At 44.3% G+C, this 14,001-nt stretch overlaps 1 protein-coding gene across 1 annotated transcript in view; it reads right to left on the bottom strand.

The window, feature by feature from the left end:
• Positions 1 to 14,001, bottom strand: part of ZNF143 (zinc finger protein 143) — a 73,539-nt gene that overhangs the window by 17,786 nt on the left and 41,752 nt on the right. Inside the window, exon 11 of the mRNA XM_074955027.1 lies at positions 5,446 to 5,625. Within this exon, the coding sequence (XP_074811128.1) occupies positions 5,446 to 5,625 (180 nt within the window). The remainder of the gene's footprint in view (positions 1 to 5,445; positions 5,626 to 14,001) is intronic.

The raw sequence follows: 14,001 nt of genomic DNA, 5'->3' as shown, positions 1-14,001 counted from the left end.
TTCAAAAGTGTTCGCATGCAATTTAGGAAAGAAAGTTGATAGACTGATAGGTTCATTGAGGTGGATGGCGCATCACGGATGTGAGGACCAAGTGCAGGTCCCAGGGTTGAGTGGGTGGTCTAATGTCCGGCTATAGCGTCTGGAGACCCTTGAGGAACCGCTTTGTGATGGGGTGGGTAAAGTAAGTAGTGTCTCCAGTCTTATTGTGAAACGCCGTAATTGCTGCTAAATGTACCTTTATGGAGCTAAAGGAGAGCCCAGATTGTCTTTTAGAACTTAAACTGTCTAGCATTAGTGAAAGAGGGGTGGAAGCACGAGCTGTTTGCTTGGTGGAGCACCAGTGAGTGAACCTCGTCCATTTATGGAGATAGTAGAACAAAATCCACACATACCACCTATGTAACAGTACTCTTTGTACCTGTTCAGAGCAGTCTAGTTCCTCATTAGAGAACCACTGAGGAGCCATGCTTTGAGGTGCAGCATTGTTACGCTGGCGTGGTGTAGTTGACCCCTGTGTTGTGGTAATAGGTTCGGGGGGGGGGGGTGTGGAATCGGCAGACAAACTGACATCTCGTTAAAAATAGGTACCATGCCTGTCTGGGCCATGTAGGGGCTATTAGTATGACCCTGGCCCTCTCCGCTCGTATTTTTTGTAATACCCTGTGAAAAAGTGGTATCAGGGAGAATGTGTATAGGAAATTGTCACTCCATTTGATGATCAATGCGTCTCCCCCTGAGTGCTTTCCTAGGCCCACTCTGGAATAGAATTCTGGGCATTTCTTGTTGGTCGTGGTTGCAAAGAGATCCAGTTGCGGGTAGCCCCGTATTTTGAATATGTTGTGTAGGATAGTATTGTTTATCTCCCATTCATGATCTGCGGGAAAAGATCTGCTGAGCTCGTCTGCAGTGGTGTTTAGTAAACCAGATATGTAGAAGGCTGAAATTTGGATACTGTGTTGAAGGCACCAATTCCAAAGTTTCATAGCCTCCATGCAGAGTGAGTGGGATCGAGCTACCCCTTGTCTGTTTATATAAACATGCAGACGATGTTGTCAGTCATGAGCCTGATATGTTGGTTCTGGATGTATGGGAGAAATTGGAGGCAGGTGTTGTGGACTGCCTGGAGCTCTAAAGGATTTATGTGTAGTGAGGCTTCTCTAGGGGACCAGAATCCCTGAGTGGTGTGGTGTGCCATGTGTGCTCCCCAGCTCGTGAGGGAAGCATCCATGGTAATTATAACGGAGGGGGACTCCTGCACGAATGGGACTCCAGAGCAGAGGTTGTGTGGACAAGTCCACCATGTGAGTGAGTCCTTGACTTTGGTAGGTATGGATAGAAGTATGTTTAGGCTGTGCACATTCGGTCTGTAGACAGTGGTCATCCAACTCTGCAGGCATCGCATGTAGAGGCATGCATTCTTGACCACAAAAGTGCAAGAGGCCAGATGGCTGAGAAGTTGCACACGGTCCCGAACAGTGACTTGTGGGCTGTCTTGCAACTTGGCAACAAGATTCTTTATGGTACTGAATCCGTCGGATGGGAGATTATGCAAATCCGGTTACGAAACCAAGATGAGTGCCTATGAACTCTAGTCGTTGAGTAGGAGTTAATGTGGATTTGTTTTTGTTTATTTGTAGGCCAAGACCCTGGAAGCAGTTGATGGTCATCTGCATGGCGTGGAAGGCCTCCTCAAGAGTCTGCACCTTCAGCAGGCAATCGTCCAGGTAAGAAAAAATTAGGATTCCTTTTTTCGGTAGGTGTGCTCTTGCCACTGTGAGAATCTTGGAAAAAGACACGGGGTGCTGTTGAGAGGCCAAAGGGCAGAACCTAGTGATTTGAGCCCATGACAAATCTGAGAAAACGCCTGTGGGCAGGGTGTATAGTTTCATGAAAATAAGCATCCTGCAGGTCAAGGGCTGAAAACCAATCTTCCTACTCCAGCGCTGGAATTATGGTTGTGAGGGTAACCATTTTGAATTTTTTCTTTTTCGACGAACTTGTTGAGTCACTTGAGGTTGAGAATGGGTCACCATCCCCCACTTTTCTTTTCTGTCAAAAATTAGTGGGAATAAAAACCCTTTCCCCTGTACTGATTGGGCACTGTCTCCACTGCTCCTATTTGTAGAAGATTTTGCACCTCTTGGTAGAACAAGTGGTCGTGAGAGGGGTCCCTAAAGAAGGACGGGGTGGAAGGTGGGTGGGGGGTATGGACAGGAAAGGGATGGAATAGCCCTATCGGATGACTTCTAGGGCCCATCTGTCCATAACTCGCTAGTTGTGGTAGAATGGAAGCAAAACGGTGACCAAAAGGTTGGATGAGAAGTATAAATGCTGGAGTGGGTGGGAGGTCTTCTATACCCTCGACCAAGGCTTCAAATCTGCTTATTAGGTGGAGGGAATTGGGACGGTGCCAGTGGTGTGGGGCATCGTCGCTGATGCCTGGGTCTCTGGGAATGTTGTTTCTGGTGGTTGTATGGCCTCTGTTGTTGTATGTAGGCCACGTATCATGTGCATTGGGTAAGGCTAATACCTGTATTGTCTTCTTCTAGTTGCTATTGTATGGATGCCTAGGGATCTGAGCGTCCCTCTGGAATCCTTCATGGTATGCAGCACCACGTTGGTTTTTCCTGAAAACAACTTCTCGCCATCGAAGGGGAGATTCCCCATGGTGTTTTGTATCTCGCGTGGGAAAGAAGAAGAGGTAAACCATGAAGCTTGACGCATCACTACGGCAGTCGTGGTGGACCTGGAAGCTGTGTCTGCAGCATCGAGGGCAGCCTGCAATGCTGTGCGGGAAATAATTTGTCTTTCAGAGGCTACTGCTATGAATTGTTGTCTCTTGTCCTCTGAGATGTCATTAATAAAGTCCATGAGTTTCCTGTAATTTCTGTGATCATATTTGGCCAGTAGGGCTGTGTAGTTTGGCACTCTAAATTATAGTGTGGATGAAGCATAAACTTTGCGGCCGAGTAGGTCCATTCTTTTGCTATCATCAGATGGAGTGGACCGAAAATGCTGCTGTTTGTTCAATTGGTTGGCTGCTTCTACTACCAGTGAATTTGGTGCTGAGTGCATGAAAAGGAATTCTGAGCCCCTGGAGGGAACATAGAATTTCCGGACTGCCCTTTTGTAGGTAGGGTGTATGGTGGCTGGGGTTTGCCAGATATTCCTGACAAGGTCCATAATGGCTCCATTAATAGGTAGGGCGATCTTGGAGGAGGTCAAAGCTTGTAATAGGTCGATTAGCTCATGCTGAGTCTGACACCTCCTCCAGAGTGATCTTGAGCTCATTAGCCACTCTTTTGAAGAGGTCCTGAAAATGAGTAAAATCATCTGCTGTTGTTGGTAGTGGGGGCATAATAGCCCTTGTCCGGTGAGGTGGAAGAATTATTATTATTTAGGAGAGGATTCAGGTGCCTCCTCGTCTGCATGCACCATTGCTGGTTGCTCCCATCCGTCCATCACAGAAGCGTGCATGAGTACAGGAGGAGATCTAGTGTCGCCTCTGCGTGGGCTGTGCCGGCTACTGTGGTGCCTGCTGTAGGACCCCCATGGGTTCCAGTAATGCCATTGTCTGGGGAAGGGCATGGGTGGTCCCATCCACAGGTGTCCATACCAGGGTTGTAAGACCCTAGAATATGAGGACCTCAGTCTCCTTAGTCCTATGTTAGCAGGAGTGTGAATGAGAGTGGAATGGTGTGGTGAAAAAAACTCCCTCCACTTCATCATCCTTATCACTAGAAAAGTGAGAGGAAACAGGGGACAGCTGTCGGTGCCATGCCGACGGTTCCAGTGAGAGATCGTTACCAAGTAACGAGGAATCTGGAGTTGGCGAAATTAGCAAATCGCTGGAATGAATAAATTGTGGTGCAGAGGTAGAAGGAGCCGGAATATATTGTACTGGGTGCAGCGGCGGTGCCGCATGGTCGGCCAGTGCCGATTGGTGCGGCGCCATATGCGGAGTCATAGGTGGTTGAGGTGTCGGCGCTGGGACAGCAACTGTACTTCTGTGTGGCACGGGCAGCCTCAGCTGAGTTGGCACCGAGTCCTTTGCAGTGCTGTGCGGTGCCGTATTAGAAGAGGCAGGCAACTTTAAGCCCATAGCCTTGGCACCGGAACGGTGCATACCAGCAGCAGCTGGGGTACATACGGTGCCAGAGATCCCCGGAGTATTGTATGTGCTGAGCCGTGTTCGGCACTGACGAGACAGACCTGGTAGGAGACCATTTGGATGCTGGCTGGTCTCTGTGAGGTGATGAAGCTGGCCAGTTTTTTGTTGTTTTCTTGTCCTTAGTGGACTTAGGAGGGCTGTGTCTCGAGTAGGACTCTTGATCTGGGTCAAAGGCAGGTCTGAGGGACTTCATTAGAATTAACTTGAGCCTCAGGTCTCTATCCTTTCATGCCCTAGCCTTCAGTTTACTGAAGTGGGCACGTTTTGGGGGGATGTGGGACTCCCCCAAACAGTAAACACATTGAAAATGGCCATCAGAGATAGGGATGGCCTCTCTGCACATAGTGCATCTCTTAAAACCTGGCGAGCCAGGCTCAGTATAAACTGTCTAACTGACAGAAAAAACTGGGAAGGAATTTTTTTATTTTATTTTTTTAAGAGAAGAAGGGAGAAATGTAACTTATCTGACTAAAAAAAGCTAGGTAAACTGTATAAACAACTAACTATCTTAAGCAAAAAATAATTGAGCGAGACTGCTGAGCTCCGTCTCAGGCCACAGATGGTAGAGAAGGAACTGAGGAGCCCGGGCTGCGTACACACTATTGAGGTGCAGTTGGTGCATGAGGTAGGCACCGCGCGTGCGTGGCCCGCGTGAGTGCTGCTGTAAAAATCTCCGAGTGAAGGCGCAGCGGTGCACCAACACCTGGAGTGGAGCACCCGCAGGGACATCTCTCGAAGAGCAGCAGAAGATTTTGATTCTTTCCACCAGGGAGGGGGAACTAAGGGCAGGGACAGAGTACCCCAAGAGAGAAAAATTCTAGGAACAGCCAACATCAGGCTGAGGTTTGTGCTTTACATTACTTAACAATAAAGGTGAAACTTGGGGACTAAGGGTTTGATCCAAAGCCCTTTAAAGTCTTTCCATTGTCTTCAAATGGCTTTGGATTAGGCCCTAGGTACAACTGTGTTGAGAGCAGGATGAGAAAGTCACACCTCCTCTTAAGCAGAAGTTTGGTCATTTGGTGGTGTCTCCTAGGGCAAACAAGTCAATCCAGGGGTCCCCCATTGATGGAATAATGGCTCCATGATAGACCCTACAGTGACCATTTGTGGCTGGTCAAAGGAGAGAAAAGGGTTAAATAAAATAACAAAAACCATGACACATCACTATAAAAAACTTTCTACCCCAGTTCTGATGTGCAGCAACAACTGCGGAGAAAAATCACAGCAGCTAAAAAGGAAATTGCTCTTCAAACAAAATGTCACTCACGTACCTGTATGTATTCTCACATGGTTCTTGTAATTGGTTGCACTGGCAAATGCTCTCCCACATCCTGGTTCTGTACAGTAATAGGGTCTTTCACCAGTATGTGTCCTGATGTGAACTTTTCTAATATTGGATGTTGTGAATGACCTTCCACAGCCTTCAAAGGGACATTTGAATGGTCTTTCACCTGGAACAAATATAGAAATGTATATAGATAAAGTTATAAACCACTACAAAAATAAGTAACTGGATTGAGATTAAATTTCGGATTCTGAAGTACCTGATTAATGATTTTTCATGCATTTCTTAGATCATACTTTAGCCCAGTCTTACTGTGAAAGAAAACCTCACATAGAAAACATTTCAAGACAGATCAACTGGTGCAAGAAAAGAATGGTTACTTCCCGTCCAGTAACTGTGGTTTTTCAAGATACTGTAATCAGGGTGGATCCCGCTTTTGGTTCACACGTGCCTTATGCATGCAGAGCTGGAATTTCTTTGAACAACAGTGTCCTTTGGGACAATGCATATATCCTGTGCCACCTCATGTTCCCATACAAGGGCATAAAGGGCAGGAGAGCCATCAGCCTCTATCAGTTCCCCCACAATTCAAAGCCAATGTTGTGGAGGACTCTGAAAACCAGGGATGTAAGGTAAGTTATGGGATCCACACTGACTACTACATCTCAAAGAGCCACAATTACTGTAGGTATTCTTTTTAGAGAATGTGTCAGTGTCCTCTGGATGTGGGAATGAGGAGTTCCAGTTACATTAGTCGAACAATGACTGTAGCACTGCCTCCTGAACTTGGCATCTGCCCTGGCTGCCATGTCAAGGCAATAATGTTTAACAACAACAAAACAAAACAGTGGGTTGCTCCACACTGCAGCCATACAGATCTCAGAAACTGGAATGTTCCTGAAGTAGGTGGTAGATTCAGGCTATGCCCTAGTGCAGTAGTTCTCAAACAGGGGTCCGGAGCCTCGAGCAGGTTTCAGGTGGCCTCCAAGCAGGGCCAACATTAGACGTACTGAGGCCCAGGGCAGAAAGCCTAAGTCTCACTGCATGGGGCTGAAGCCCAGGTCCCCGAGGCCTGCCACCCAGGGTTGAAGATGAAGCCTGAGCAATGTAGTTTCATGAGGGCCCCTGTGGATTGGGGCCCCAGGCAATTGCTCAATTGCTACCCCCTAATGCCGCCCTGTCTTTTATATGTAGAAATCCAGTTATTGTGGCACAGGTGGGCCGTGGAATTTTTGTAGCATGTTGGGAAGACCTCAGAAAGAGAAAGGTTAAGAACTGCTGCCCTAGTGGAGTGTGCGTCAGTGAGGCCTGCCAACCAGTTGACAGCAAGGGGAAATGCACTTTGAAATCCACTTGGAGATTCTCTGTGATCAGATGGTTTGGCCCTTAAATGGGCTGGAAATGGCCACTAAGAGGTGGGAAGACAGCTGGGAAGTATTGGTCTTTTAAGGCCCTGGCAACATCCAGAATGTGGCTTCAGGAAGAAGACTAGCAAGGCAATTGATTGGTTCAGGTGAAGGATTGAGACTACCTTAAGGATAAACCTGGGATGTGGTCTCAACACCACCTTGTCCCTACAGAATGATGTGTAGGCCACACAACCCATGAGGGCTTGGAGGCTCTCTGACTCTCTGGGGTTGAAGTGACGGCAACCAGAAAGACCACCCTGATGGCACAGTGTACTGAGTAATCCAACAGTGGTTAAAAGGGTGGTTTTGTGAGTTGCAGGAGGATGACAGAGATTCCACAAAGGAGTAGGGTCTCTAACTGGAGGGTAGGCATGAAGGAGGCCTTTAAGGAATTTCAATACCTTTGGATGCGAGAAGATAGACTGTGATTTTACCAAGGTGTACATACTGATATTGCTGGTAGGTGGACTTTGAAAGAGTTAAATGTCCAGCCTGTTTTAGTAGCTATGTATAGTCAAGGAACTTTGGTATCTGTACCTCTACTGGGTCCATATTATTTTAGAATACCCATATGGAAAATCTTTTCCATTAGGAGGAAGTAAATCTTCCTGCTACAAGGTTTCGTGCTTTGGATGAGAATTTTCTTAACCTTCAGAGACCAATCTCTTGTCTGTAGTGCTCACCCAGCCAATATCCAAGCCATCACTACAACCACTGCAGATCTGTGTGCAAGTTCTGATCTTGATTCTAAGATGATATGTCCAGACAGGCTCAGAGGAATGAGGAGGCTACATGGACATTTGTAACTTGTTTGACAGCCAAAACTGCCTTAGCCAGTCAGGGGCTATCAGGATGACCGCAAATTTGTCTCACCTGATCTTGGATATTATCCTGGGGATTAGGGGAATCAGTGGAAAAGCATATAGCATCCCTCAAGACCACCAAAAGGAAGAAAAAGCAGCTGTAATGAGCCAAGACTCTCACCTTCTCTTAAGCAGAAGTTTGGTCATTTGGTGTTGTCTTCTGTGTCAAACCAGTTTATTGTGGGGGTCCCCCATTGATGGAATAATGGCACCATGATAGACCCTACAGTGACCATTTGTGGCTGGTCACTGCATGCCTGGTTAAGAAGTCTGCCAGATCATTGCCGACCCTGGGTAGGTATATAGCAAGCAAGGTAATCTTGTGTTGGGGACACAACATTCAGAGTCAGATGGCTTCCTGGCAGAAATGGGATGATCAGGCACCTCATTGTTTGGTATGTATATAGTGCATAGTGGACATGCTGTCAGTTAGGATTTGCATTGTGGTGTTCTGCAGAACAGGCAGGAATGCTCTACAGGCTAGTCTGATAGCTCTCAGCTCCAGGACATTCATATATAAAATTTACGTCACCCAGAGACCATGTCCCTTGCACCTGCAAATGGCTCAGGTGGGCACCCAGGCTGTTCCTGCAGTGTATGTGGCAAATGTCAGCTGGGAAGGGAACAAAGAAGGGAACCCCTTTCCACATGTTCACTGGGTCTTAGCACCAAGGGATCTCTTGTAGGACCTGAGGCAGGACAGTGGCCCTCCTGTTCATGTGATGCCTGGAGAGGGAGTACATGGACCTCAGCCACAGTTATAATGGTTGGCGGTGAAGACTGGCAAACAGTGTCATCTACATGCACACAAACCTGTGGCCAAAGAGTCCCAGACATGTGTGCACCACCATTTGGGGGTTCAATTTTAGGTTGTTTGCCACCCACTGGAGAGACTGGAATTGGTTTTCTGATAGGCAGGCTCTGGCTGATGTGGAACTGATCAAAGCACCTATAAACTCTATCATCTGCGATGGTGCAAGGGATGATTTCTTCACATGGAGTCTTAGTTGAGAGAGCAGGGAAAAGATGTATCCCAAAGTTGTTGCAATCCCCTGTTGGGAACGGACTCTGATGAGCCAATCATCAAAGTACAGGTAGACATGGATTCCCTGCCTCCTTAAATGTGTTGCCACTACTGCAAAGTATTTCGTGAAGACTCTTACCGCAAAGAAGAATCTGAAGAGGAGGATCCTCTCTGATTAATGGTTGGGCCTCACTGTGTATCTTAGATTCTTTTGAGGGGCAGATGGATAGCTATATGGAAGTACGCATACTGCAAGTACAGACCTCTGAACCAGTCTTGAGCTCAGAGAGATGGAACCAATTGTTACTATGTTGAGCCTGAGGCAACAAATGTATTCATTGAGTCCCCTCAATGGCATGAAGACCTCCTTTCTTCTTTGGAATGAGGAAATACTAGGAATAGAACTCTCTTCCCTTGAACTCTACTGATGTTTTGGTGGTGATACAGAGCATTGGCATTGCTCTGCCCGCAGAGCCGATTCCTCCTGGTACTTTGGCATATGTGGTCTGGCAAGAGATGCTGATAAGCAGAGTGACCTCTTCCTCAAGTTTGGCAAAGACTGGCTGGTGGACCCCACTAACCTTATTTAGGCCATGGAAGCATAACATACAAGTACAGTTTGTTCACCACGTGCTGGCTAGTCCAGTGCCTTTCCTTATGAATCCGCGGTGGTGCAGGCTTGCAGGGAAAGCTGACAGACCTTTCCATGGTGTTGACTAGTGACCACCCTGGAGAAGATTTGCTACTTGAAGATAGGGAGAACGTTTGCTCTGCCGATGGTGAGGAATAGATTTCCTCTGGGGTGCTGCCAAAGCGTATGGTGCTCTCAGTTCCAGAGTCTGACCTGGCACTAGCAGGTGCTTTGGCACCAATGACTGTTCCAGTTCTCCCCAAGTTTATTCTATGTTTGACGTCAACACCAACGGGGGCACCACTGGAGCCAAGATCAGGGCTGGCAAGGTCTTTTGCACTTTAGGATACTCCTTCTCTCTAGCCCTTGAAACTGAGCAAGGCCTGGTGGATTTCCCTCTGAAGGATATGCAATGTCTGTCCTTATGTCCAAGGTCTACTTGGAGCAGTCCCTTTTGGTGTCCCATTCAGAGTGGTCTCTTTTGGGGTCAACAATGAAGGTGTTAGTGCCCAATTCAATGTAAGGGATGTTGGGATTGGCTTTAGTGCTGGTGCCTGGCCCTTTCTCAGCTCCATTTTCTCTGCACTGGTATTCAGTGTAGCTTGTCTGGTAGATAGGGTGCTGGATAAATACTGGCTTGTCCATTAGCAGGATACCTTGGAGCTCATCTCCTCAAGGTTCAAGGAGACCTTCACGGATCGTTCCGGAAGACTGAGTTTCAGCTTCACGTCTTGTGACTTATGCAACTCAGCAGAGAATGACAGGCACACTGAGCCTCTGTCATTATGCGTGATTCTCCTAGACAGATAAGGCCCTTACTTTTAAGGAAATTAGTCAATTGCAGGATGGACACGGCTTAAAGCCTGCAATTTTTGAGACTGCCATGTTAAGAAGTATTGTACAGGGAGTACTTGGGAGGTGAGGAAGGAATCTAGCGGTTAGTCAAGATAGGCCTAAATTATCACTGCAGTCGAAAAATCAAGGTAATCAGAAGACTTCTGAAGATATTAGATATTATATTTAGAGGATCTTCAAGAAGGTTTAGCCAAAGCTAAAATTAGCAGGTCAGACACTGCCAGGTTCCATCTTTTTGCTATGGGTGGTAAGAAGGAACTGAGGGAGGATCGCAGCCACACTGCCCTTTATGCCCTCATATGAGGGCATGAGGAGGCACAGAGGGCATGCATGGCCCCCGACAGACACTATTATTCAAAGAAACCCTGGTTTCTCACACACCTGGTGCATGAATACATACAGTAGGATACACACTGATACATACTTGAAGAATATAATTTTTCTATTATTAAGGACTGTATAAATGCATGATGACACAATGATGTGCAAATATTGTGAAAGACACAAAGAAGACCAGCATTTTATAGAAATAAATTCATCAACAGTGCTCACTTTATTTCATAAAATTAATTTTAACTTCTAATATGTAAACTTTTACATGCAGCATAAGCTGATTTTGAAGAGTTGAATCACAAAGCAATTCATTCTCTTAGTCAATCATAATTAAAGCATTTAAAAATTTTGTTCTTTTTTATAATTATTTTGTATTTAATAACTAAAACTGTGTCCTAAATATTACAGGAAGGAAAGAAATAAATTTATACTAAAATATGTAAGAGGCTGGCAGTCTTTGCCTGAAACACTCCACCCTGTCAGCAGGTATTGGGAAAATAGTTAATTTGGTTCTGCTGAATTACTGAGGGAGGTGATTTGTAACCTCATCTATATTGAAAAAGTGAGGATTTAGAATGTGGGCTGACCCCTAGAAGAAGCCAAGTCTGGGAGAAGGCTAGAGCAGAGTTTTATTTTGATTTTTACTGTCTTTGGTCCTGATCCTGTACTCATATCCACTTGGGTGGATCCAAATGACCACTAGGAGTCACATAGGCCCGGGGTCTTACCCAAGTGGATGAAAATTGCAGAATCAGGGCCTTTGTTAATAAAGTTAACATCTCACAAAGAGGTTAGGGTTTGATTGTACACATTTTTCCAAACATTCTTTTGATAAACAGTATACGGACAACATAATATCCTGCTGTAAGGATTGCAGAGAACTGCAGCTATGCCCTCAACAGTTAAATATTGATGTGTTTTGTGTCCATTTTACAAGATTTATTTGGAACTGTTTTATATTATTTTTTAACCAATATGGTACCATGACATTAACTATTTTAATTTATTTTTGTTATTATGGAGCTCCACTGGTGTGCCCAATAGAACCACATAAACCCCTAATAAAATGTTTTTAACATTTTAGGGCTTGATCCTGCCATCTAAGTATTGTGGGTGTTCCAAGAAAATGACCCTACATTTTTACGGAATCCTTCATCTTGAAACAACCAAAAATGCTTTATAAATTTAGCACCAAATCCTGCCAACCTTACTCAGCCACTGGGACTACTTGTGTAAAAAGGGACTTCTCGCATAAGGACTGCAGACCTGGGTCCTTAAAATAAGTATACAAACTATAAGCATGGATAATCCATCACTAATGTGTAGCCACCTCAATGGGTAAATACAGTAGCTACATAACAGCACATAGCACTACTATACATCAGTTTAGAACAGGAAGTCAATAATGTTCTACTGAACAGGGGCGGTTTAGGTATGCAGAATTCAATTACTCTAGCATGTACCTGCACAGCAGAGAATGGGGTTCAGTCTTTCATTTGGAATATATATTTTTTGTATTTTTAATTAGAGACATACTACCAACTGCTTACTGGTATTTTTAAAAATTTGTTAGTATTTTCTTAAAATTGCTCTGCCTATAATCCTTCTCCATTTTACAACCAGCATCAAAGTGATAGATTTAGAATACAAAAATATTTAGAATCTTTGGCCCTTAAAACACATGGAGTCTCTTCCACAGCTCATGATCATATTGGGAAAAAGTATTTCATGTAAATCCATTCTGTGGCTTGAACACAAACATCAGGAACATACTGAATTAACAAATCTTCTGCTGAGACTAGCTGAATCATTGTTACTAAATATTTAGCTGAAACTGGGGCAATCATACGGCCTTTCAATAAAATTGTCAAATTGTGTAAATATTTAGATTAAAGGTGCTTACCAATTTGTATCATTTATTCACAAGCTTTTAATGACTCCTACCCATTCAATGCTCTTTAACATGTAAATATGCATTTAGACAATTTAAAAAAAACCCAACACATTATCAAATGTAAGTGTATTATACAATTTGTACATTTATAAGCTGAAATTGACAAAGTGCCAAAAATGTTTTAGTGATTTAACATATAATTGGATTTTTTTTAAAATTAAAGCTTTTTCATAGTTAAAACTCTTTAATAAAAACGATTACTCTGCATGGGCAGAAACAACTTTTTAAAGATAAATATCCCTGACATTTTAGTTTACTTCTTCAAAATACCAAAGCAAATTCATTACAGACATGGCTGCCTTTATTATTTTTTTTAAACAAATCTATTTTGTGTAATAGAACTTCAAACACAGCACCTTAGAATAGGTTTCAGAGTGGTAGCCGTGTTAGTCTGTATCAGCAAAAACAACGAGGAGCCCTTGTGGCACCTTAGAAACTAACAAATTTATGCAGGCATAAGCTTTCATGGGATAAAACCCACTTCATCAGATGCATGGAGTGAAAAATACAGTAAGCAGTATATGTATTACAGCACGTGAAAAGATGGGAGTTGCCTTACCAAGTGGGGGGTTAGTGCTAATTCACCCCTTCTTGTCAACTGTTGAGAATAGGCCACCTCCACCAGGATTGAATTGGCCTCGTTAGCACTGTCCCCCCACCCCTCCCGCCACTTGGTAAGGCAACTCCCATCTTTTCATGTGCTATAATATATATATACTCCTTATTGTATTTTTCACTCCATGTATCTGGTGAAGTGGGTTTTAGCCCATGAAAGCTTATGCCCAAATACATTTGTTAGTCTCTAAGGTGCCACAAGGACTCCTCATTGTTTTTTCACCTTAGAATAGTAAATAGTTTCAAATTCATCCATGGTATAACTGCATCAAAAAATTACACATGAATGATAAATTCGACACCCCACATTTTCTAATTTACACTCATCTATCTTAATAACAGCCACATTGATTTGTTTTTTTAAAATCATGTAATAAATTATTTATATTGGTAGCCTCCCCACATGCTCAGGAAAGGCTGGGGTGGGGGGAGGCAGGAAGGGAGGGGCAGGGATCATTATTGTAAGACAGAAATAAAAAAAGGAGCCCTGAGACAGACGTTAACTCCCAGGAAACTTCAGAGCAGTTAGCTGTTTGGCAGAGGAAACTGTAAGTAATTCTTTAAAACAGCAGTTCTAGAAAAGTTTGTCAGTTTCCTGCCAAAAGGATGTATGTGTGTGTTTTAAATGTGCATGTCGCAATGTAGTGTTGCCATGGTTTCTACAATCCTTCCTTGAACACCGCACATTAGATTACAGGTAGAAAAGAGCGGAGTTGGAGCCAGACCTGCCCAGCAACAGTGTTTCCTTAAAGTCAGTTTTTTTAGTGTAAGTGTAAAGAATGTTTGCAGGAATGTCACACAACTGGTTTGTGAACCCAGCCCTTTGTGTTTCTAATTTAACTGTTACAAAACAGACCA

Source organism: Natator depressus, chromosome 6 (assembly GCF_965152275.1).
Source record: "Natator depressus isolate rNatDep1 chromosome 6, rNatDep2.hap1, whole genome shotgun sequence".
In the NCBI taxonomy this organism is placed as follows: domain Eukaryota; kingdom Metazoa; phylum Chordata; order Testudines; family Cheloniidae; genus Natator; species Natator depressus.
This window is presented reverse-complemented; position numbering and strand designations above follow the sequence as displayed.